Source organism: Tamandua tetradactyla, chromosome 9 (assembly GCF_023851605.1).
Source record: "Tamandua tetradactyla isolate mTamTet1 chromosome 9, mTamTet1.pri, whole genome shotgun sequence".
Taxonomy (NCBI): domain Eukaryota; kingdom Metazoa; phylum Chordata; class Mammalia; order Pilosa; family Myrmecophagidae; genus Tamandua; species Tamandua tetradactyla.
Window position 1 is genome coordinate 66001267 of NC_135335.1, and position 23741 is coordinate 66025007.

General features: G+C 38.9%; 1 protein-coding gene across 1 annotated transcript in view; it reads right to left on the minus strand.

The window, feature by feature from the left end:
* MYO10 (myosin X) overlaps positions 1 to 23741 on the minus strand; it is a 232699-nt gene that overhangs the window by 177573 nt on the left and 31385 nt on the right. The window contains exon 2 of the mRNA XM_077116886.1: positions 3757 to 3855. Within this exon, the coding sequence (XP_076973001.1) occupies positions 3757 to 3855 (99 nt within the window). The remainder of the gene's footprint in view (positions 1 to 3756; positions 3856 to 23741) is intronic.

Sequence of the window (23741 nt, forward strand, 5' to 3'; positions counted from 1 at the left end):
AAGGATTAAAGGAAAAGAAGACTAATGGCTTTAAGCTGTTTATAAACTGCAAAGTCATATTTTGGTAACACAAAGATGCCACTGAAATTTAAACAGACATCCTGGACCATGCACCAAAAAAAAAGAAAGAAAGAAAAATAAATAAACTGAAAAAATATTCATCTGACAACTTTTATCAGTTACCACTGGACTTCAAACACAGCTATCTTAGCACCCTTAAGAGCAGGCCAATTTGAGTGGAAACCAGCCTATACCTTACAAAGTTACCAAGGATGGGCTTGGCCAAGACAAAGCAATGCTTTGCATAGTCTGTGACCCTGATTCCTTCCTGAATCCATCCCTATCCAGATGAAAGGCAGAAGTTCCAGGAGGGGTCAGTGAACATCTCCTAATCCTTGGTGACTATGCTCATGTATTCTACAGGGAGCACATGATGTAGGAAAGGAAGCAATAGATCACTAAAGAAGAAACCTCAGGCTTTAAGCCACTGCTCGATCCAAGCCTAAATCGAATTCTACCAAGTATGTCTCCAATATTTTAAATCCTGCCATTTCTAAACTAATCTTTGAACTGATTGCACCTGTTCTATTTGGGAAGGCTAGACGACATAAGACCAGCTGTTCACTGTTCAATGATTGGCTTGAACATTAAAAGTCAAAGTTCGAAAGGAATGTCATTACTGCAGGGTGCTGAAAATAGATGATAATTAATACTTTAAAATGTCACCTTATGTGTGAGACTAAAGCAAAAAATATTTGTTACAAAATTTATATTTTGACTAGAGCATTTCCTAATATAACTCATGTAGATAGTTTGATTGAATTTCATAAGTACTTGGAATCTCAGGTAGCACATGAGATTTTGTTGGTTTGTCCAGAGTGATCCCCCAATGAATCCCAGAATGATTTGATCAGTGACTGGAAAAGTATTTGCAAGCCCCCTTCGGGGAATGGTGAGAGTGGGGAGAAATTCAACTTCCCCAAGTTGAATTCTTGATATTCTCACAAGCAGTGTGGACAACCAAAGCTATAGGCTGAGCCCCCAGTCTTGGGGTTTGTTCACATGAAATTTAACCCCACAAAGGATAGGTCAAGTCTACTTAAAATTTAGGCCTAAGAGTCACCCCCAAAAGAGCCTCTTTTGTTGCTCAGATGTGGCCTCTCTCTCCAGCCAATATGATGAGCAATCTCACCACCCTCCCCCTCTCTGCGTGGGACATGACCCCCAGAGGTGTGGACCTTCCTGGCAACGTGGGACAAAGATCCTGGAATGAGCTGAGACTCAGCATCAAAGGACTGAGAAAAACCCTAGAATGAGCTGAGAATTAACATCAAGAGATTGAGAGAACCTTCTCGACCAAAAGGGGAAAGAGTAAAATGAGACAAAGTGTCAGTGGCTGAGAAGTTCCAAACAGAGTTGAGAGGTTATCCTGGAGGTTATTCTTACGCATTAAGTAGATATCACCTTGTTGTTCAAGATGTAGTGGAGAGGCTGGAGGGAATTGCCTGAAAATGTAGTGTTGTGTTCCAGTAGCCATGTTTCTTGATGATGACTGAACAATGATACAGCTTTCACAATGAGACTCTGTGAATGTGAAAACCTTATGTCTGATGCTCCTTTAGCTACTATAGCAACAGAAGAGTAGAACATATGGAATAAAAATAAATAATAGGGGGAACAAATGTTAAAATAAATTCAGTTTGAAATAGTGGTAAATGAAAGCGAGGGGTAAGGGGTATGGTACGTATAGATTTTTTTTTCTCTATTATCATTTTATTTCTTTTTCTGTTATCTTTTTTTTCTTTTTCTAAATCGATGCAAATGTACTAAGAAATGATGAATATGCAACTATGTGATGATATTAAGAATTACTGATTGTAAATGTAGAATGGAATGATATTTAAATGTTTTATTTGTTAATTTTTTTTAATTAATAAAAAAGTTAAAAAAAAAGTCAAAGTTCGGTGGTGTTTTCAAGTTTCAGTGCACACTTTTCTGGTTTAGTTCTTTCTGAACCCACAATCCACTAATATTGTCAACAGCAAATAGAACAAGTGGACTGACCATCCCCATCCTGCTCCCCGCTCACTGAGAACTGCCCAACGACAGGTGATGGCAAAGGCTTTACACACTGACCACCAGTCAAAGGCACTAACAGGCAACGGCAGAAGTACTAAGAGACTGGGGGAGTGGGGCTGGGGGTTTGCCATCTTAGCAGCTGCTGCCAGTCAAAGCTCAGTCAGACAGGAATAGAAAGCATCTTTGGGATTAAAATATAAGACAACCAAAAAAGGGAAAGAATTCCATTTAAAACCTATTTTACAATGCTTTCAAGAACACAGTTCGGTTCAATAAGGTGCCATTTTTCAACAGTATTTTCCCTTCTCCTATCATCTTGAGTCTGAAAGGAACGGAATTCTCATCTAGCGGAAGTGAAAAAGGAAGACAGGCAGAGTGACAGCAAGACAGGAAAATACTGGACAGCTCCACACAGAAACTTAAAACAGTACGCAGTCCCTGGCCCAACCGTTCAGGTAAAATTCATTTATTCAATCTTGAGTTTATAGAACATACTACACTGACTGAGAATCTGAAAGAAAAGAAACTAGACTGGGCATTTGTGTAGCGTTTACATAGTTGATGACTGTTCAGACATGTAATCTCTTTGCCCCTCTCTCCATATGCCCAAATCTACAACTACAAAGAAAGGGTAAATTTTTAGCCCCAGAGATAAATATCTTAAAAGGTCAATCAAATGCTGAGATGAAAAAGAACCTTAGGGCTTACAAAATAGCCCAGAAACATTTCTGCTTCTAAACTGAGAAAGTGAAACACAACCCAAATGAGAATGCTGCCATGAAGTGGCTCATCTTTGCAAAGAAATTTTGATAACCAACTAGTCAATAAGCCTCAAACTATAGAACACTGGCCCCAGAAGTATTTGTTCTCAACATGTAAACTAAATTCATAATCTATGTGTTCTAAATACTAGTACTGACTTCCTCTTAATTCCTTAAGATTTAATATGTACCTCTGATCTGAAGACCCACTTGAAACACTGGAACCATCACCATATAAAAATGGAGATGCAGGGCTCCTTTCACAATTGTTAACTATTCTCTGGAATCAAAATTTAATCAATCAATCAGCCAATGCCTAGAGTCACACATTTATTTTCAATGCCATGGATTTTGTTTGTTTTACACTTTTAAAATGGGAATGAGGATCAGTGACATTTCCACCAAAAAAGGACACAGAAACTGTTCTGGTGCCTAATAAGGTAGATGAATGAAGTCAGGTTAGGTGGGTTAGTCAATCTACTTCCAAAGCAAACCATCATGGCACCATTACACTATTTTCTCCCTGGCACTCCCGTCTTTTCAAAGCTCATGAAAGTTTAAAGAATTTTTAAGGAAAGCAGTGATGAAATCAATCCACAAACAGCATTGTATCTGAACTTTTCTCAAATTACATGTGCCCTCTACTTATTATCCTGGGAAAAGATACCCAGGAGAGAATGTGGTTCTGCTGTCCTATTGAGGTTGTAACATTTTCTATATTCCATTTTGGGGAATTTTATTGCATCAATCACACACATGAGGCATGCATTACACATTCCTTTTGGAATTTTGCTTCTACCACATAGAAAAAATTTTTAAGGTATAGGGGAAAGGACAAGCACACAACACATACCCTTGGGTTAGATTATCTGACAAAGCACAACAATGTCATGAAGCTGTAGAGACTTGTTCTTACCTGCCCATAATCTGTTTGGAAGACGACGACGCCCTCTGCACAGGAATTTACAGTACTTGGAAAATGTTGGCCATTTTCTCTCAGCCAGACCCGTGTTCCCTGTAAATAAAACAAATAGCATTTAACTATGAGGTCGAATTGCATTTAATAACAAAACACCATCCTCAAAATTACCATGACCATTATATTCCTTTTAAAAGAAGAAAAAAAAAAAACATCTCTTTGAAAGCAAACGTCTTTCTCAAACAAGCTAAGAATGAAACTTCAGAAAGCACCATCCGCAGCCCATATGACATACAAGTATTACAACTCAGGGAGAATCCCACTAGCCAGAGCAGGCAAAGAACAGAGTGGGAAAATAGTGGAACTTGTGCTACTACCATGAGGCAAGAACTATTATCACTCCTATTTTACTGATGGAGAAGTAGAGGCCTGGAGGCAAACTATCTAGTTCACTGTGATGGTTAAGTTAATGTAGCAAATTGGTATACACACATATACACACACACCACCACCCTGTTGGTTTGCTTCCCCAGAAAACTCTAACTAATGATAGTCAGGTCACTGAACAAGTACTTGACACCAGGCAGGTGGGCTCCAGAAACCACGTCAGATGTGACAGTAACACCAGGAGACCCAAAACTACACTGTGGTCCACCAGTAAGAATAGGGGTGTATGGAAGTGAGATGATTGATGGAGTTTCAGCCCAGGTCTGTCTCAAAGTGAATTACAAAAACAGACAGTCATAGCCCCTTAATCCATTCCAGACTTGAGAAGGTTTACAGACTCAGAGCCCCTTGAATGAAGGGAAGGCCAAGACCCTGAGGGGAAAGACCCTGTTAAATGGCCAAAAATGTTCACTTAGTGCAGGAATGGGCATATACTCATGAAATTCTCTGGTCTTAACCATGTTCCCCATCATCCTGAAACAGGTCGATTGATAGAGTGGTGGGAACGGTCTTTTGAATACACAATTACAGCACCAACTAGGTGGCAACACCTTGCAGGGCTGAGGCAATGTTCTCCAGGAGGCTGTGTATGCTTTCAATCAGCATCCCCTCTACGGTGCTGTTTCTCCCATAGTCAGGATTCACAGGTCCAGGAACCAAGGGGTGGAAATGGGAGTGGCACCACTCAGTTACCCTTGGTGATCTACTAGAAGAATTTTTGCTCCTTGAGCTTGGTGTACAGGTCTCAGTTCCAAAAGGAGGAGTGTTTCTACCAGGAGACACACCAATGATTCTATTGAACTGGAAGTTAAGACTGCCATCTGGCCACTTTGGGCTTCTCATGCCTCTGAATCAACAGACAAAGAAGAGAATTATTGTACTGGCTGGAGGTAACTGATCCTGACTATTAAGGGGAAACAGGACTGCAACTACACAAGGGAGGTAAAGTAGTGTTTTCCTGGAATACAAGACATCCCCTAGAGTGTCTCTTAGGACTACAATGACTACAAAATCCATGGAAACCAACAACAATCCAGAGAGGACTACCAATGGCCCAGAAACTTCAAGAATGGAGGTCTGGGCCAATTCACTGGAAAAAGAATCACAGAAGCTGATGTCTTTACAGGTAAAGGGAACATGAACTGGGGAGTGGAATAAGATAGCGATATATATGAACTATGACCATGTGACTAGCTACAGAAATGAGGACTGTAATGGTTATGGATATTTCTTCTTTGTTTTGTTATGAGTATATATATATCTATAGATATATATATATCTATAGATATATATATACACAAAGATAAAGCAAATATCTTTGTTTTCCTTGTATGTTATCCTCATACGGCTTAAGTTATTTAGTTTCATGCTGTAGAATTTAAGTTATAGATATCAAGTTTAAGGGTGATATTACCCAAGGACTTGCACCCTATTCTAGAGAGATTTAGTGTGCTTCTGGTTGTACACAGGACAGTTGAGTATCGTTTGGTGAAAAATATGTCTGCTATTGTTTTTTGTTTAGAGGGTAAGTATGGTTGAAGGTAATATATATGGCTGCCAAGTTGACAAGGGGTGGACTGTGATGGTTAGGGTCATATGTCAATTTGGCCAGGTGATGGTGCTCATTGTTTGGTCATGGAAGCACTGGCTTGGCTGCTACCATGAAGATACTTTCTGGACCCAAATCATCAGTATGCTAATCTATGGCTGATTACATTGATAATCAACTGAGGAGACTGCTTTCAGCAATGAGAGAGATCTCATCTAAATAGATGAAGGCTTTAAAAGGAGAAGTGATGATTTCACCTGTCAGATGAGAGAATTTGCATCTCTACTTCAGCCAGCCAACTTCTCCTGGGGAATTCATCAAAAATCTTCATTGGAGTTTCCAGCTTGTAGCCTGCCTTACAGAATTCAGACAACCCAACAGTTGCATGAGACAATTTTATAAAATCTCCTAATATTTACGGATGTTTCCTGTAGGTTCTGTTTCCCCAGAGGATCTGACTAATACAATGTGTCAAATGGAATCTCTGAAGAAAGAACTAAATTTCTAGTAAATATAAAATTCACCAGTATGAATTTTACTGGTCATCCAATGGATGTCTAATGCTCTTCCACGTTGGGAATTTTATCCTAAAAGACTGCAACTTTTCAGATACTATTTTAATAACCCCCATCCTATTTTTTGGCATAGATTTCATTTCCGTTTTTTATTTCCTCCTGCACAAATGAAAAGATAATTATAATATTAGGTTTTACAATTCTGAATTTCCTTTACTTTTAGTTTCTCAACATAAAAGCCATTTGTTTCCAAAGATGAGTGACAAATATTTGAAGAAATTACCAGGTGTTCAGTGGTCATTCAAATTACAAAGAATCCCCTTCATGATGTATGATATATGATATATAATGGAATACAACACTGAGCTTTAGTATCTCATTATAATATTTCTACACTGCGCAATAATTTCATCAACACAAACAAAATGACAATAACTGAGCACATATTTATGAACCACTATATTAATGTAAAAATATCATGTCAAAATTAGCACTTGAAATAGCACCAGATCAAAGAAGCACAACTTAAGTTGAATAATTTTTTTGCTAGAACTTTCGACCTTATTCTGTTGGTCTAATTTCTATTTTGATTTGAAATGTTAAATGAAATATTTAAAATATATTCATTCTGGTACATTCAATTTCTAGGTTAAGAAGGTCAAGAGTTGGCAACAAATATAGGATATACAAGTAAATTCATTACTTTAGGCTACTTTAAGTGTATTTGCCAATAACAAAAATAGCTTCCATTTATAGAGTGCCCATGATGGGTTAAGGTCATGTGCTAAAAGCCTCAAGGACATTATCTCTATCACTAATCCCAGGTCAGATAATTACCAGCCCCCAAGAGAAAATTGAAGCTGTGCACAGAGGTCCCTGTGCAATGTCACAGAGTTCATGTCCACAGCACGTTTCAAATTAGGTCTTCGCAATTCGTAATTCCATGTTCTTTCCATTCATTGCACTGACTCCTTACAGCAACTTAAAAATAAATCAGTCAATGTATATTAAGAAATAAATTAACAATTAAAATAAAAGAATACGGGGGTCACTTTAAATGACCAGTTACCACCTGTAACTATGATCTCTCTCATCCTCCCAGGAGGGAAAATTTAAGAAGAAATAAAAATTCAACTTAAAAGTTATTCCCTCAGTAAGCAACACTGACCTTAGGGATAAAAACAGCTGCTGGTATCACTATTAATTGGAATCCCCAGTAACTCAACCTTGAGTTTCCATGAAAGCATTGAGTTGGGGCCAGCTAGCTAGACCCAGGGACCCTGAAAGGGGGGCCCACAAGCAGGGGTCACAGGCTCATGGGCTACTACAACATTTCTGAGAAGACAGAGGCCAGAGGCCCCAGGGCTGTTCTCCAGTTGACCAGTTCACAGAGAGTCCCTGAAGGGTGGAGACCCTCTCCTAAAATCTTCTATTACAATCCTATGCAAGGCCTTTCCTGTGTACCCTTCTTTCACTAGATTACAGGAATTTTAAGTTGTTTACCTATATTCCATCAACAACTCCCCAAAGAAATTGAAGTGCTCCACTAGTGGTGAGAAAACATCATCAAAAATAAATATAAAGGGTTTCTGTATCAATCAGAAGGTTGCCTTATTTAAAGACCACACATCCACACCAAGAGAGGCATAGCTCCCATGCCCACGCCAGTAGGTCACGTACCTCTAAGGTACACTTAGGATGAGACATTGGTAACTCATGGAAAAAAGGAGACAACAGCCTGTTATTCTTATTTCTTTATGAGCAAGCAGCTGCTTCCAAAAAGAACATTTACTTCAGGCATTCTCTATGAGTGCTGTCTCAAGTATCATTACAGATCAAAGCCATATTACTTGTAATGCTCTAGAAAAATACTTCCAAATGCCTGAACTACTTTTCCCTTCCTCCTTTTAATGCATACATCACAGACGGCAACATGTGAAAGTCTTGAAGTACCTCCAAGCACACAAACACATGTACACATACACAGAGACTTAAATAGAAACTTTCAAAGTCATAGAAGTAGACAATTTTACTCATTAGGTAAAACCACGGAACCATAATTCCCAGGGGATGAACTCCAGCCCAGAATCCAGAGATGGAAGCATTCTGTTTGCTATGCCCATCACTTCCATCAAGTTTTGTAAGAAAGGGTTCCTTTACACATTTCAGAATTATTAAAAGTGTCTATTTAGCAGCACTCAAATTAAGACTGTATTAGGGAACATTACTGAATTAATAAAAATTGTCATCATGGCAAATATAAATCTCCCAACTTCCAGAGGTCACACAGACCATATTTTTCACTACAGTAGGCATTATCTTTGACTAGCTTACAGAGTCTGGGGGTGGTCCTGTTTACTTTCTCTCTTAACTGTACTATAAAGCCCTTTGTTGACAGCCCTATTTGATCAAACATACAGTCCAAAGGTCCTTTTCAACAGGTGTGAAGAGCTGCTGATAAGCAAGTTTTACAAAATCCAGCCCAGATATCAAATCTAGAGACCAGTGGTCTGTTAGATCCACAATAAAACAGCTGTCTCCCAGAAGTCAGAAGGGAAATGCATTCAAAATGCACCCTTTGTTCTTTGAAAAAATATAAACTGGCAATTTTCATAGAATCAGAATTGCAAAGCAAAACCACCAAGATATTTTTACATCAATTTCTCTTAGTGGTTTCTCTGAGCCCCAAACCTTTCTATTTCCATTCTGTTAGTATAGAACGCACATGCCCAGGTCCACGGAAGAGGCCACCCACCAGCATTTCAAAATGAAGTCAGAAGCAGACATTTACCAGACTATCCAAGCTTGAGTGGGAAAGAAATATTTGCCCACCATATGCAAGCCATTATATTCTCTCCTTGTGAAGTAAGGCTGATAATTTAATGTGTAATGCAGGAGATCTAGCATATGGAGAAAGTTCACAATTGGAGTAAAAATTGCCTTTATAAGCAGGTGGAACACACATTTTTTGTGTGTTTGAGTGTAAACACACATTTTAGTAAAGTGTACAAGTTTTCTTCTTAATCTCTGAGACAGGTATGTGTGAAGTGTTAAGATTTAACAACTAAAATCTCTTCTGCAATAATTACCAGTAACATTTTACAATACAAAGCACTGACACATCTATTTGATCTTCAGAGCAATCCTATAATACCATTCCCTCTTCAGAAGTCAGTTTTACAGCCAAAAAAAAAATTTTCCTGACTACAATAAAAAGACTGACTATACCAAGTGTTGGTGAGGATGTAGAGAAACTAAAACCCTACATAGAAAACCCTACAGTAGAAAAGCTGACTAAAGCAGAGGTGAATTCAAATTGTGCTCTAAAAGGGAAGGTGGAAGTTAACCAAGGAAAAAGGAGACCCAAAAAAGCTCAGAAGAACATTTTGTAGCTGCAAATAGGGCTCCAGCACAAAGTATTAGAAAGAAGGGACAAATATCCATGTTAGTGGAAAGGTTTAGCAAGACCCAGCTCCCACACAGCCTTGGGTTGATAAGCTCAGGGGTCTGACCTTTATTGTGAAAGCAATGGAAAGCAAAAGGTTTTGATGAGATTATGTTTGTTTAACAAAAACAAACCAACAGGGCTCTCCTTGAATAACCAAAAAGACCTAGAAAAGTAGCTAGGCTTAAAAAAACACAGGAACATTTGCCCCAAACAGGAAAACCCATCCATCTGCCTAAATGAATGGAGGAACGGAGGCAGGGAGAATGATGAATGGACAGTAGCACTGACCTCGAAGACAGTGGAAAGATTTGGCCAAGGGCGTACACATCTTTCCCAGGGCTTTTAACCATCTTAGTACAGCAAATAATTTTAAAAGGCTTTAAAGAAATATTGCAAATCATTTTCTTTCCAAATAGAACTATTATGGAACTATCTAACTCCTGAAATTTCCATGCATTCTCTGTCCAAATTATTGTACTGATTGTGTTTCAACCTTAAGGAGCTAAAAGCCATATTTCTTAATTAAAGCCCTGTTGGTAACATGACTAGCAACAACATAATCTGCAAATACTGCTTGAAAATTTACTATATACAAAGATCTAAATCTAGAACACAGGAAAGAGATTCCAACAGTCACTTTACTTTAGAGTAAACCAAATTTTTAAACAATTTCATAGTAATTCCAACATCATCATACACACTTCCGAGTGATGCTTTCAATCCTTTTCTCCTTTCTACAGTATGAGCCAAGTATTTGTATTCATTTCTCCAACAAGTATCTTCACAAAAACCTGCCTTTTGGGTGCTCTCTGACTAATCTAATCATTTAGGAATTCCTTCCCAATCAATAGTGTGTTAATGTGTGTGAGGAAGGGGAATGTAAAAAGTGGAAAAAAACATGAGAGAAAACTAGGACATACAAATATCAAGGTTCTGCATTTGCAACATGCAATTTCTTCTCTTTCTCTTTGCCAGGAAATCTGAGTGGCACAGGAGCAGAATTTCCTAGGTAGGCCACCTTAGCAGACACTGTCACAGCTCATATTCCAGGGTGTTAGTAACTGAAATGTGTAATGATCCAAGTATAACAACCAAATTTGCACATGCCAGGCTGTGATGACTATCACAACTGCCAACTGGCTAATCATGACAGTAAAACTCAGTGTACACACACTTGAGAGATGTTCAAATGAGAAAATACACTGCCTTAAAGTCAAAGAAAATTTAAATTTTAGTTATTCACCAAAACCCTCAGAAACTGTAGGCTTCTAGAAACAAAGAGCAAATACCTTTGCTTAGACTGACTGTAGGTGGCTAATATAAAAAGTATAATTTCTAAACACTTTGTTCTAGTTTGCTAGCTGCTGGAATGCAATATACAAGAAATGGAATGGCTTTTAAAAAGGGGAATTTAATAAATTGCTAGTTTACAGTTCTAAGGCCAAGAAAATGTCCCAATTACAGCAAGTCTATAGAAATGCCCAATCTAAGGTGTCCAGGAAAAGACACCTTGGTTCAACAAGGCCGATGAAGTTCAGGGTTTCTCTCTCAAGTGGAAGGGCACATGGCAAACACAGAGCTTCTCTCTCATCTGGAAAGGCACATGGTGAACACGGCATCATCTCTTAGCTTCTTCTCCTGGCTTCTTGTTTCATGAAGCTCCCCAGGAGGCATCTTCGTTCTTCATCTCCAAAGGTCGCTGGCTGGTGGTCTCTGCTTCTTGTGGCTATGCCATTCTGCTCTCCTCTCTCTGAATTACTCGCATTCTCCAAAATGTTTCCTCTTTTATAGGACTTCAGACACTAATCAAGACCCACTCAAATGGGTGGAGACATGTCTCTACCTAATCCAGTTTAACAACCACTCTTGATCATTCAAGATCACAGCAAGATGTGACTCCCTGAGACAAATCTCCAAGGAGATGATCTAATTAGTTTCAAACATAGAGCACTGAATAGGGATTAGAAGAAACGGCTGCCTTTACAAAAAGGGATTAGGATTAAAACATGGCTTTTCTAGGGTACATACATCATTTCAAACTAGTACACACTTTCATAACTTTCAAACTAAACTCACAGCTGAAAATTAAGCACATCTCACCACAATTCATAGGTGTGAAAACACTTTCATGGAATGAAAATTGGTACAACCACTTTGGAGGGCAATTGATGGTTGAAAAAAAATAAAATCAAAAGAATAATATACTTGGTGATGTGAAAGTTACATAAATTCTCATTTTTATGTCCATAAATGAAATTTTACCAGGACACAACCACGCCCGTTCGTTATGTTGTCTATACCTGCTTTCCTGCTACAAAGGTCAAGTAAATTAATTGCAACAGAAACCTTATGGCTAGCAAAGGCTAAAATATTTACCTTCTGGCACTTTGCTGACCCCTGTGCTTTAAGGTAAAGAAGATAACATCATCATAGATTTCAATCTACTGTCCATTTCTCTTCTGATTTTTAAAAGAAAATGTCTTTCCTGTCCTGGACTCTGAAGGAAAAAAAAAGGTTAAATTTTAAAAAAAGTAAATACATAAGGGAAGGAAACAACCCTAAAAAGAGATGATGAATGGTTTGTGAATAACATATGCTGCGTGGCATGTTCTAATTACAGACTCATGAAAAGGAGGACATTCTTTCCCAAACACACGACTTCTCGTCTCTGGCCCAGAACAAGGCACCACGTCCGACTTCCTCCCATAACTGCTTATTTGGCATATGTTAAATGCCACAGTTAAATATTCTCTAGCAACCTACATGACAAAGTCATAATTTGTCCCTGAAACACAATTTGCTTTTTTTTTTTTTTAAAAGATACAGTGGTCAAAAAATTTTAGTAGTGGAATAGGTAGATTAATTTGGTTGTTTAAATCTGCAGCAAATTCAGCAGTGAAAAAGAATCCTCTACATTTTTGTCTGTGATGACTTGGTTAAAAAATAAAATAAAATAAAAACAACCTGGCTTAGAGATCCAGGTTACAGAATGGAAGTACCTTTTCTTGACCATACCTAATTCCAGACAATGATGTGGATAACGTATCATAGTACCGAGGACATGCACAGCACTTCTTCCTTCTGTTTTACAGTCTACTTATCAGATGCCATTTTTAAAACATCCTTATTCTCAAGCCCCCCTCAAAGGACAAGGCTGTATAAAATGTGGAGTTCTGATGTGGACTTCTTAACCTGGGCACTAATGACTAACCCTTTGCTGGGAGTGGGGGAAGCCAGTGGAGAACCACTGTTCTAGAGAAATGCGGAGCTCTTGAGACAAGGTCAAATTGAGGTCTCAAAATCATTTGCTGTCTTATGGCATGTGCTCCAAGCTTTCTCCTTCTGCTACTCCCTCTCCACTGGACTCTTTCACCTTAAGTGCTGTTTCAACCCCCAAATGCTTGCATACCCCAAAGCAAAACTTGTCAGAAAGCCTGGAAACTGTGCAGAAGAGATTAAAGAGATGAGACCTATAAAGCATAGAATCACACTTACAAAAATGAATAGGAAAAATCCAGTGTCTACATAAATGGGGGGTAGGGGTGGGGGGGGTGGGTAAGGGTGTATTGCTAGCTACCATCAGACTCAGGAAAGGAAGAAAATAAAGGGAAAGGTGGAACCTAAGACTTCTCCCCTGTAGAGAAGGGACCTGGAAATACAGCAAAAAAGTGGATGGCAGCCACTCTGTCTCCAAAGTATGCCCTAGACCAGGCCACACCAGGTGTTTTCCACAACCGTGGGTGGTCTTTGCATACCACTTGCCAGAGAGAACACAACCAGGGTGTGGGCTAATGGCGTAAGTGATCCCTTTGACTCATTTCCTCTTCTGTGACTATGGGGTTTTTAGACCTGAGGCTGGCAATCACTTCTCAACAACTGCGCCAGATTCCAAAGAGGAAAGCTTAAACTCTGCCCACGGCTGCTCGGCAACTTCAGCTCTGAATGGAACATGGATGGTTTTAGACTCAGGTCTCAAAGGATGGAGAACTCAAGTAGGTGAGGAGGTGAAAGTTCCAACTGGCACCAACTGTTGGAAAAGTAACAGAGTAAGGCTCAAAAAAGAAACTTTGCCAGCATACCATGGGTGATGTTGGAAATATGTGGCTTGAGGATCATAAATTTAGACCACTTTATTGTGCACTGTAGAATTAAAACAGGCATTTGTTTTCTATGCAGGCAATCCCAAGACCAACTGTCCTACATCCAGCCAAGCTGATACCACTATAAACTGCAGTAGAAAAAATGTGTGGCTGACATTCTGCATCAGAACTTTATAGATATAATTTCACCCCAAAGACCATGCATGAGATAGTGGATAAGTCCTCAGACTGGCCAAAAGAAGTTCAAATGGTATTGATGAATTACTCTACATTTTTACAAGAAAACTGATAGAAAATGGTCCTGTTATAATTTGATATTCACTTTTAGCTACATCATTGTCATTGTTACCATCATCACCATCATCATCCTTTCTTGGGTTTGCCTAGTAGCTTAAAGACCATTTGTTGCATTTATCTCTAGAAAGATGCATAGTGTTCCAAACAACTAACTCACAATCACAACTATGAAACACAGAGGCCTGCCTGTGTTAACCGAGTTCAGAGAAGAATTTATTCCACTTCTTTGGACCCCTCCCTAGCACATCCAGTATGGAGAAGAATAGCATGGTATCCACGTTCTTTCCTGTCATTGTGCCCAAAATATCAAACTCTGCCACCACTATTGGCCACTAGGGAAGAGCAAACTTCATGCAGAAGATAACGTGAAATGTATATGAATAGCAGGAGGTGGAAAAGGAAGGAAAAAAAGAAAAGAAAATGATAAAAGCTATCACCAACAATAAACTAACCTTTGCTCAATGTTCCCCAGATAAAGATGCAAAGACTCATGGGCATCCCACACCCCCAATCAAAACCAAAAAAAACCGAAAACAAATGGCAAGATGCCTAAATAATGAGTGTGGGACTCTGTGAAGAGTTTATTCCCAGGGTTATGGGGTTCCAAGCTGCTAACTGATTCAGTCCTGAAAAATTATACTCTAATGTTTCCCATCTTCCTCCCAATTCCTTAACATGGCTTTTTTTTTTTTTTTTTTTTTTTTTGCTTCTTTTTCTTTTAACCTACATGGCAAATAGCAATAATCCCAGAAGCAATTTAATACGAAAGGAAATGACTCATCTCCAATAGCTGGCAATCTTACATACTGTAGGAATGTGACAATCCAAGAAACAAAAATCAAATTATTCCATCTATTCATTAACCAGCCATTTCATAGTCAACACGTGTCTAAACACACCTAAAATTCAATCATCCATCTATAAGTCTATCCATCCATAAATCCATCCACCATCATAAATTCATTCTCACGTGGGGCTCCCTTCCAGGGGCCCCCATCCACTAAGGCACACCTGCCACAAAGTCCCTTTTCCACAGAGCTCACCTTCCAACAAATATCCTGAGTCCCCTACTAGTGAAAGACTCAAGAATATATGAAATAGTTCCTGCTCCAAAGAGCTTACAGTGTATTAAAGATAAATTATACCTATTTTAGTATCTCCCTTTTCTAATTTAGAAGGAAATAATTATGTAACATAAGGAACAGTGGATAAGAATGAAACACAGGTAAATGGGATATGGACAAATCAATTTTTATAAAATGAATAAACTATTCCAGTTCTAAGAACTCTCTAAAACAAGCGAGAAATCTTTCTAAGGGTCATAAAATAAGCGGTTTTAGAACTACATTTCACTTTTAGTTTTAGTAGAAGCAGTAGAAGATATAGTACAAAAAAGGCATTCATAAGATGTTTGCACTGTGTGGGACATAATACAGGCAGTCCTTTGCTTCTTATTTCCTAGAGTTTAGTCCTTTCCTACTATTGAAAATAACTTCTTTTGTCTAAAAATGATAAAGCTATGAACAAACAAAAAGCTGGTAAGATTATCTTAATGAAATCCCAGTAGTGTTGTGGCTACCATCTGTTTTTAGAAAAAAATACACAAATTTACTCAGAACAAGGAGTATGTTGTTATTTAATAAAAATGAGTGACCCAAGAACACTGCAGAAATAAACATGAATTCCTTGACAGAAAAAAATCTATTCCATTTCAAAACAGTTCACTTTTTCATAAACTTATCGTTTCTGAATTTAAAGTTAAAAGTTAATCTAGTCCAATCAAAATGATAGATAAGTTTTGACGAGAATCTGGAGAAACTGGCACCCTTATACACTGCTGGTGGGAAGGTAAAATGGTGCAGCTGTTTTGGAACATAGTCTAACAGTTGCTCAAAAAGGTAAACAAAAGTTACCGTATGTAGCTTGATGTAATGCCTGGATACATCCCAAAGTATATTAAGGAAATAATCAAAGTGTTGGCAAAGTTCCTTGAAGGATGGGAGAAAAATTATGGAACTGTTAAACTTTACCACCGGGGAAAGCCCAGATACTGTGCCAAACATTAGGGACACCCAAATCAATAGGCCAAGCCCTTGATCATGAGACTTGCTCATGTGAAGCTTATTATATAACAGAGCTTAGACTACCTATAAATATGCCTAAGAGTCATCTCTGGAGGACCTCTTTTGCTGCTCAGATGTGGACTTTCTTTCTCTAAGCCCAACTCTGCAAGTGAAACCACTGCCCTCCCCTTTGGTGGGAGATGACTCCCAGGGATGAGCCTGGCCCTGGCACCGTGGGATCAACAATGCCATCCTGACCAAAAGGGGGGAAAGAAGTGCAACAAATAAGGATCAGTGGCCAAGAGAGTTAAACAGGTGAGAGGCTACACTGGAGGACATTCTTATGCAAGTTTCAATTAGACATTGCTACCTATCATAACTTGCCAAACACCAACCAAAACCACTCCTGCCAATCCTAAAGAATACCTAGGGCATGATGTAAGATTCTGCAAAGGTTCCAAGCACTAGGGTAACTTTCCAGAAACCTATAACCTAGAGAAGGGTCCCTGGGCCAGATAAGTCCTGAAATGCAGAGGAGCCAGCCCTTCCAGAACATCAACTAGTTCTATCCCCTTAGCCCCATATTATTGACAGCCCCTTAGAATAAGAAAAAGTTAGAATGGGCATAACCCAAATACCCCTAAAGAATGGGAGAAAGATCAAAGGTGATTGTGGAGTTATACAGAGAAGGTCGGGTTTAATAAGTATGAGTGCTGAATCTGAGTCTGAAATAACTGATATTTCTTTTAGCCTCTAGTACCTGAGAGCAGCTAGAAATAAAAACCTAAAATTGCGGAATTGTAACCCATAACAAACTCTGAAATCTGTTCTACAACTAAGTATTGGGATGTACTTTGAAATTTTATGCTTTTATGAATATGTGCTATTTAAAGAGAAGGAAGAATATAAAGGAGAAGATAGGATTTAACAAATGAGTATGATGGCTGAATCATTATTGATATTTCTGTTGGTCTCCAGTGCCTTGGAGTAGCTTGAAGAAAAAATGAAAAATTGTGGAACTGTACCCTTAACAAACTTTAAAATTTGCCTATAAGTACTTGTTAAAATGTACTTGGGAATTTATTGCTTTTTTGTATATATAACTACTTGTTAAAATGTAATTGGGGGCAGGCCACGGTAGCTCAGCAGGCAGGGTTCTCACCTGCCATGCCAGAGACATAGGTTCGATTCCCAGTGCCTGCTCATGCAAAAAAAAAAAATGTACCTGGGAATTTATTGCTTTTTTGTATATACGTTATATTTCACAATTTAAAAAACAATTTTTTTTAAGTTACCGTATGACCCAGCAATTCCACTGTTAGGTATAAACACAAGAGAAATGAAAACATATGTTCATGCAAGAACTTCTACACAAATGTTCGTAGCTGTATTATTCATAATAGTCAAAAAGCAGAAATATCCCAAATACCCATCAACTTATAAACTGATAAACAAAATGTAATCTATCCATACACTGGAATATTACTCAGTCACAAAAAGGAATGAAAAGTATCGAAACATACTACAACATGGGTGTAAGTATCGAAACATACTACAACAACAGACTAAATGAAATACGCCAGTCACAAAGGACCACATAGTATATGATTTCATTTAAATAAAATGCCCGGAATAGGCAAATCGATAGAAAAAGAAAATAGATTACTGGTTACCCAAGTTTGGGGAAAGTGTGAAATGCATTATGAAAAGGCGCTAGAATTAGTGGTGAAACTCAGATTAGAAACTCAGAAATGCATCAGCCAAGAAGTGAAGCAAGCCCCAGGTTTTAAAGCTGCAAAGCATAGGGTAACTCTGTTCTTTTAGCATTATGAAAAGGGCCTGGAATTAGTGGTGATAGCTGCAAGACGCTGTGAATATAGTAAAAAGCACTGAGTTTTACATGTCTAAAGGGTACATTTTATATACAGGAATTATATCTTAATTTTTTTTAAAGGAGAGGAAGAGAGGGCAAACAGCTGCATAGAAAAACAGGCAGAATCATCCCACTCTTATTCAGGACCCTGGCTCCAGTGATCCAAAAGGCCATCTTTATCCCTGACCTTCCTGATTACACATGCCAAGGAATCCTCTTTTCAGTTTACACTAGTTTTTGTTGAGTTTCCGTCATTTACATTCAGGGGAATATTGGCTATTTGGGTCACACGCAAATATCACAACTTCCAGAAGACATGGGGAGAAGAATTCAGTCAGCAAGAGACCCATGCAAATGACTGCCACCTTTTTTACATGCTTACCCTAGAACACCAAAACAAATCTACTTGGGCATTTGGATTATTTCATTTCTATTATACCAGTACTTTATATCATATTTGTCTGAGACACAGCTATTCGTTCCACACCTCGGGGGTTAGGGACATGGCGTCCCCGCGATCTGAAAAATCTTCGTAAAATCTTTTGGCTCTCCTTCACACCAGAGAAGAAGTCTTTGTCAGGGCTTCCTTCGTTAGTCCCGACGGTCCTCTCCACTGAGTAGCATGTGACCTGTGCCTTAAACATCTGTATCACCCTCTGATTAAGAGCTGAGAGGGAGACGTGTTAGGTGGCATGAGAGGACGTCAACACCTTCAACTTGAATTCATGGATTCTGGGTAGGAAGGAACATTGTCCAGAAGCAGTAACATTTTAAAGGTATTTTCTAACCTCTGAACACAAAACACTGATGGAACCGGTTGAGGAAAAGTGTTTTGGTCGAACGTGCTTTCTGACTGAACATCCAGAAGATGGGCAGCTGGTACCTGTCTTTTCCTTTCAAAGCCCAAAGGTTTAGCAACTTTATCTATCAGGGCTGTCTTTATTATGAACCCTATGACTTCAGGCACAAAAGAATAGAGTCACCCTATGCTTTGCGGCTGTAAAACCTGGGGCTTGCATCTCTTTGGCTGATGCCTTTCTGAGTTTCTAAGCTTTTTCTGTGTCATCTGCTGGACTTCATGTGTCATCTGTGGCTTCTGCAAGACTCCCCCCCAAAATTTCCATTCGTTTTTTCATGCCAACCCGTGATATATCAGAATCGTGATAGGGAAGTTGCAATGTGGAAAGGATAACTGCATTACATATATCATTTGTATGCTGGAAGGCAGTGGACCTGTTTTACTTGCCACTGAGTCCCCAGCACCTAGCACAGGGCCAGACACACACTAGATGAGGGGTGCGGCTGGTCTGAAAGGTTTATGTACCTGTTCTAGTCTGCTAGCTGCCGGAATGCAATATACCAGAAACGGAATGGCTTTTAAAAAGGGGGATTTAATAAATTTCTAATTTACAGGTCTAAGGCCGAGAAAATGTCCCAATTACAACAAGTCTATAGAAATGCCCAGTCACGGGCATCCAGGGAAAGATACCTTGATTCAAGAAAGCTGATGAAGTTCAGGGTTTCTCTCTCAAGTGAGAAGGCACAAGGCAAACATAGTCAGGGCTTCTCTCTCAGCTGAAAGGGCACATGGCAAACATGGCGTCATCTGCTAGCTTTCTCTCCTGGCTTCCTGTTTCATGAAGCTCCCCAGGAGGCATTTTCCTTCTTCATCTCCAAAGGTCGCTGGCTGGTGGACTCTCTGCTTTGTGGTGCTGCAGCATTCTCTGCTCTCTCTGAAACTCTCATTTTCCAAAATATTTCCTCTTTTGTAGGACTCCAATAAACCAATCAAGACTCACTCAAATGGACGGAGACAAGTCATCCCCTAATCCAGTTTAACAACCATTCTTGACTAAATCACATCAACCAGGGAGATGATCTCATTACCATTTCAAATATACAGTATTGACTACCCAATTGTAATGCAATTATGTTAAAACACTGAATGAAGCTGCATGTGAGGTATAGGTTTTTTGTTTTTGTTTTTTTTGTTTTTTTTTCTTTCTATTATTGTTTTAATTCTTATTCTGTTGTCTTTTTATTTCTTTTTCTAAATTGATGCAAATGTACTAAGAAATGATGAATATGCAACTCTGTGATGTTATTAAGAATTACTGATTGTACATGTAGATTGGAATGATTTCTAATTGTTTTGTTAATTCTTTTTTTAATTAATAAAAAAAAACTGCAAAAAAATATATATATATACAGTATTGAATAGGGATTCTTCTACCTTTATGAAATGGGATTTATATTAAAACATGGCTTTTCTTAGGGGACATACTTCCTTTCAAACCAGCACAGTACCCTAAAAAAGCCATGTCTTAATCCTGATCCAGCTTTTGGATCAGCTCTTTCTTTTAACCCTTATTCAGTACTGTAGGTTGGAAACTTGAATTAGATTTTCTCCATGGAGATACGACATGCCCAATTGTGTGTGCTAACCTTTGATTACAGGGGGATGTGACTCTAACCATTTCAGGTGGGTCTTGATTAGTTTACTGGAATCCTTTACAAGAGAAAACATCTTTGGAAAAAGTTTTAGAGCCAGGAGCCATGAGAATCACAGAGCCCACACAGCCTTCGGAGATGAAAAAAGAAAATGCCCCTAGGGGAGCTTCATGAAACAAGAAGCCTGGAGAGACCGCTAGCAGACATCCGCATGTTCGCCAAGTGCCTTTCCAGTTGAGAGAGAAACCCTGAACTTCACTGGCCTTTGTGAACCCAGGTATCTTTCCCTGGATGCCTTAGATTGGACGTTTCTATAGCCTTGCTTTAATTTGGATATTTCCACAGCTTTAGAACGTAAACTTACAACTTACTAAATTCCCCTTTTTAAAAGCCATTCCGTTTCTGGTATATTGGATTCCAGCAGCTAGCAAACTAGAACAAGGGGTTAAGTATTTGATTAATTCACTCTCAATATCAAACCCTATCTCAGCACACTGCTCAATGTCCACTGAATACCTGGTAGCATCCCTGGGAATTGTGTAGTTCATGAGGGAGGCAGGGCCACTGGAAAATTTCAGTAGGATGCTGTAGAAGTGGCACTGGAGACTCTACCACTCCTCTCCTCAAAATGTGGATTCAAATTCCAGTCCAAACCCCTGTCACCAAGAACGAGTTACTTAATTACTTGGAACTTTTCTGTATCAAATCAGGTGGCCCCTCACTTGTCTACTGTACAACACAAGAAGATCAAATGAGTTGGTTCACCATATTGCTTCAAAGCCAGAGGGCTCTTCCCAAGGCAAAGCCCTTTATTTGGGGGTTTCACTTGTTGACATTTCCCTGGGTCACACTCAGGAAGGTTTTAAGCCATCTATTGCTTTTATTCAACTTTCCCCTGAAGGCCTTCTCTAGAACCTAAGAACAAAGGAACCCAGTTTAATTAACCGTGTGAACCAGTCTTTCCTCCAAACCACTAAAAACCATAACATAGGTTGGTTCCAGTTACAAAGCCTTTAATACCAACTTACGAATAAAGCTAAAAAGCTATATTCACCAGAAAGGCTGAAGAGGAAGATAGCAAACATCTGTAATGACAAACATGCCTATGTCTGCTCTTCTTCATATCTACAAAGATTTTATCTGCGTAAAATTATTTTTCTCTTGCACCAAAATCCATTTTCATCTCTGTCCATATTCCATCTCTTCTTGGGTCCCACAGATATTTTGGAACATCCTACTCCAAGATATATACAGTGTGCCCTACAAGGATTTGAAACAAGATTCCCTAGTTGTTTCAGCCCATACCTGGGCATTTCCAATGACAGTAACTCTTCCTTCCAGATTCCCACAGAATGCTCAGGGGCTCTCACTCTTGCCAATGCCAGGCAAACTGCAAAGTCTCTTATGGTGTACAATCCAAACTTCTTTGTTCTCTGTACAAATGTCACAGAGGTGTGTCAAGAGACACTGGAAATCTAGAGAAAACAACCACTCAGCTCCCTCACCTCAATTTACAGGCCACAGTGACTTATCCCTGGGGACAGACATTGTAGAATCATTTTAGAAGGGCAGAGTCCAGAGGACTCAACCTCTCTCACCTGACAGAAAAGAAAGCACCAAAAAAGAGGTTTGTTTAAAATGCACACGTCATGGGAAACTAACAAGGAAAATACAACTGAAGTAGCTAACACAGAACTCAGAGTAACTGTTGTCAACCCACTAAATGCCACCAAGCATTTCAAGAGCATCACTAAAACTGGAGACTCTACCAATCTTAAAACTCCTTGAACTCTTTTTGCCCTAAGAAAGAGCTGACCTACAAGTGGGATGCCCTCTTGCTATCATCAATCACGGGATGGGAGATAAGCAGAGTTCTTCTAAAAAGTTTTGCAGGCAAGCAAGAGAGGCCTCGACCAGCTATAGCAAAGGAATGAAAGAAGTTGCCTGGTGGTTCTCGCTGGAGAATGAGCAACAGGAATTATTACAGGCAGCTTCCAGGGCTCCAGAGAGAAACTTCTCAGGAGCTTCCTCCAACAGCCCTGGCTACTGGTTCCACAGGAAGTCTTCTTGGCTACTGGATAAAGGCATGTTTAGAAATGACACAAATCACCACATCCCTTTAAATTTTCTAGGAGCCATGTTTTAAAAAAGGAAAAAGAAACCAGTAACATTAATTTTAATAATACATATTATGTAACCTAATAGATCAAACATATCATTTCAGCACATAATCAATAACAGAATATATTGAGATATTTTACATTCCTTTTTTCCACGCTAACTTTCAAAATCTTATTGCACATCTCAATTCAGAATGGCTGCATTTCAAGGGCTCAACAGCACATGTGACTCTTGGCAAATGTACTGGGCAGCAGCTCTCAGACTAGAATCAAGAGAAGGAATTTTGTGAGCTGATGTTGTGGGGGTATGGCAGGGGTATGTAGCTGCAAAAAAGACATTTATGCACTGTCTCCTTTATTATTTTTCTCATTTAGGGAACATACTTACAAAACCCCCTGATGACAACAAACAACGGTATGGACAAATTACTCATTTTCTTACCTGTGCCACCCCTAACAAACTCATCTTTAGAAAATCTTTTTCTCTATCTCTGAAATAATATGAATGCCATAAATAAAAATTGCTGCAAGAATGTAAATTCTATATATCCATTGCACAAAATGATTAAAACAACTCTGAGAAACTGAGCACATAAATTGCCCCATGACATTATTTTACCACAGGCAGGAAGAAAACCAACCATATCTATTTACAACCATACAAAATTCGCTGCTTATTTCAGCAATGCTTTTTTAATTCTTCAACTCTTAATTGCACATCAGCTATTATCTGGTTACTGGGGGCACAAAGTTAAGAAAATAGGTGCTTTCACCCCAAATTGCCCTCTCCTCCCAACTCTGCCCTGATATTTTTAATGTGATGATAAAACGAGGAGAAAATCTTGCAGACATATTTTTTATTGAGTATCTTCACACACCGTACAGTCCAAAGTATACAATCAATGGCTCACAATATCATCACATAGTTGTGTATTTATCACCATGATTATTATTAGAACATTTGCATCACTCCAGAAAAATGAAAAAAAAAAAAAAGAAAACCCCCCATACATCCCACATCCCACACCTCTTACCCCACCCTCTCACTAGCAGTGCAATCTACCCAATTCTTTTTACCCTTGGCCCCCCACCCATCCTTATTTTTTTCCTCATCTGTTC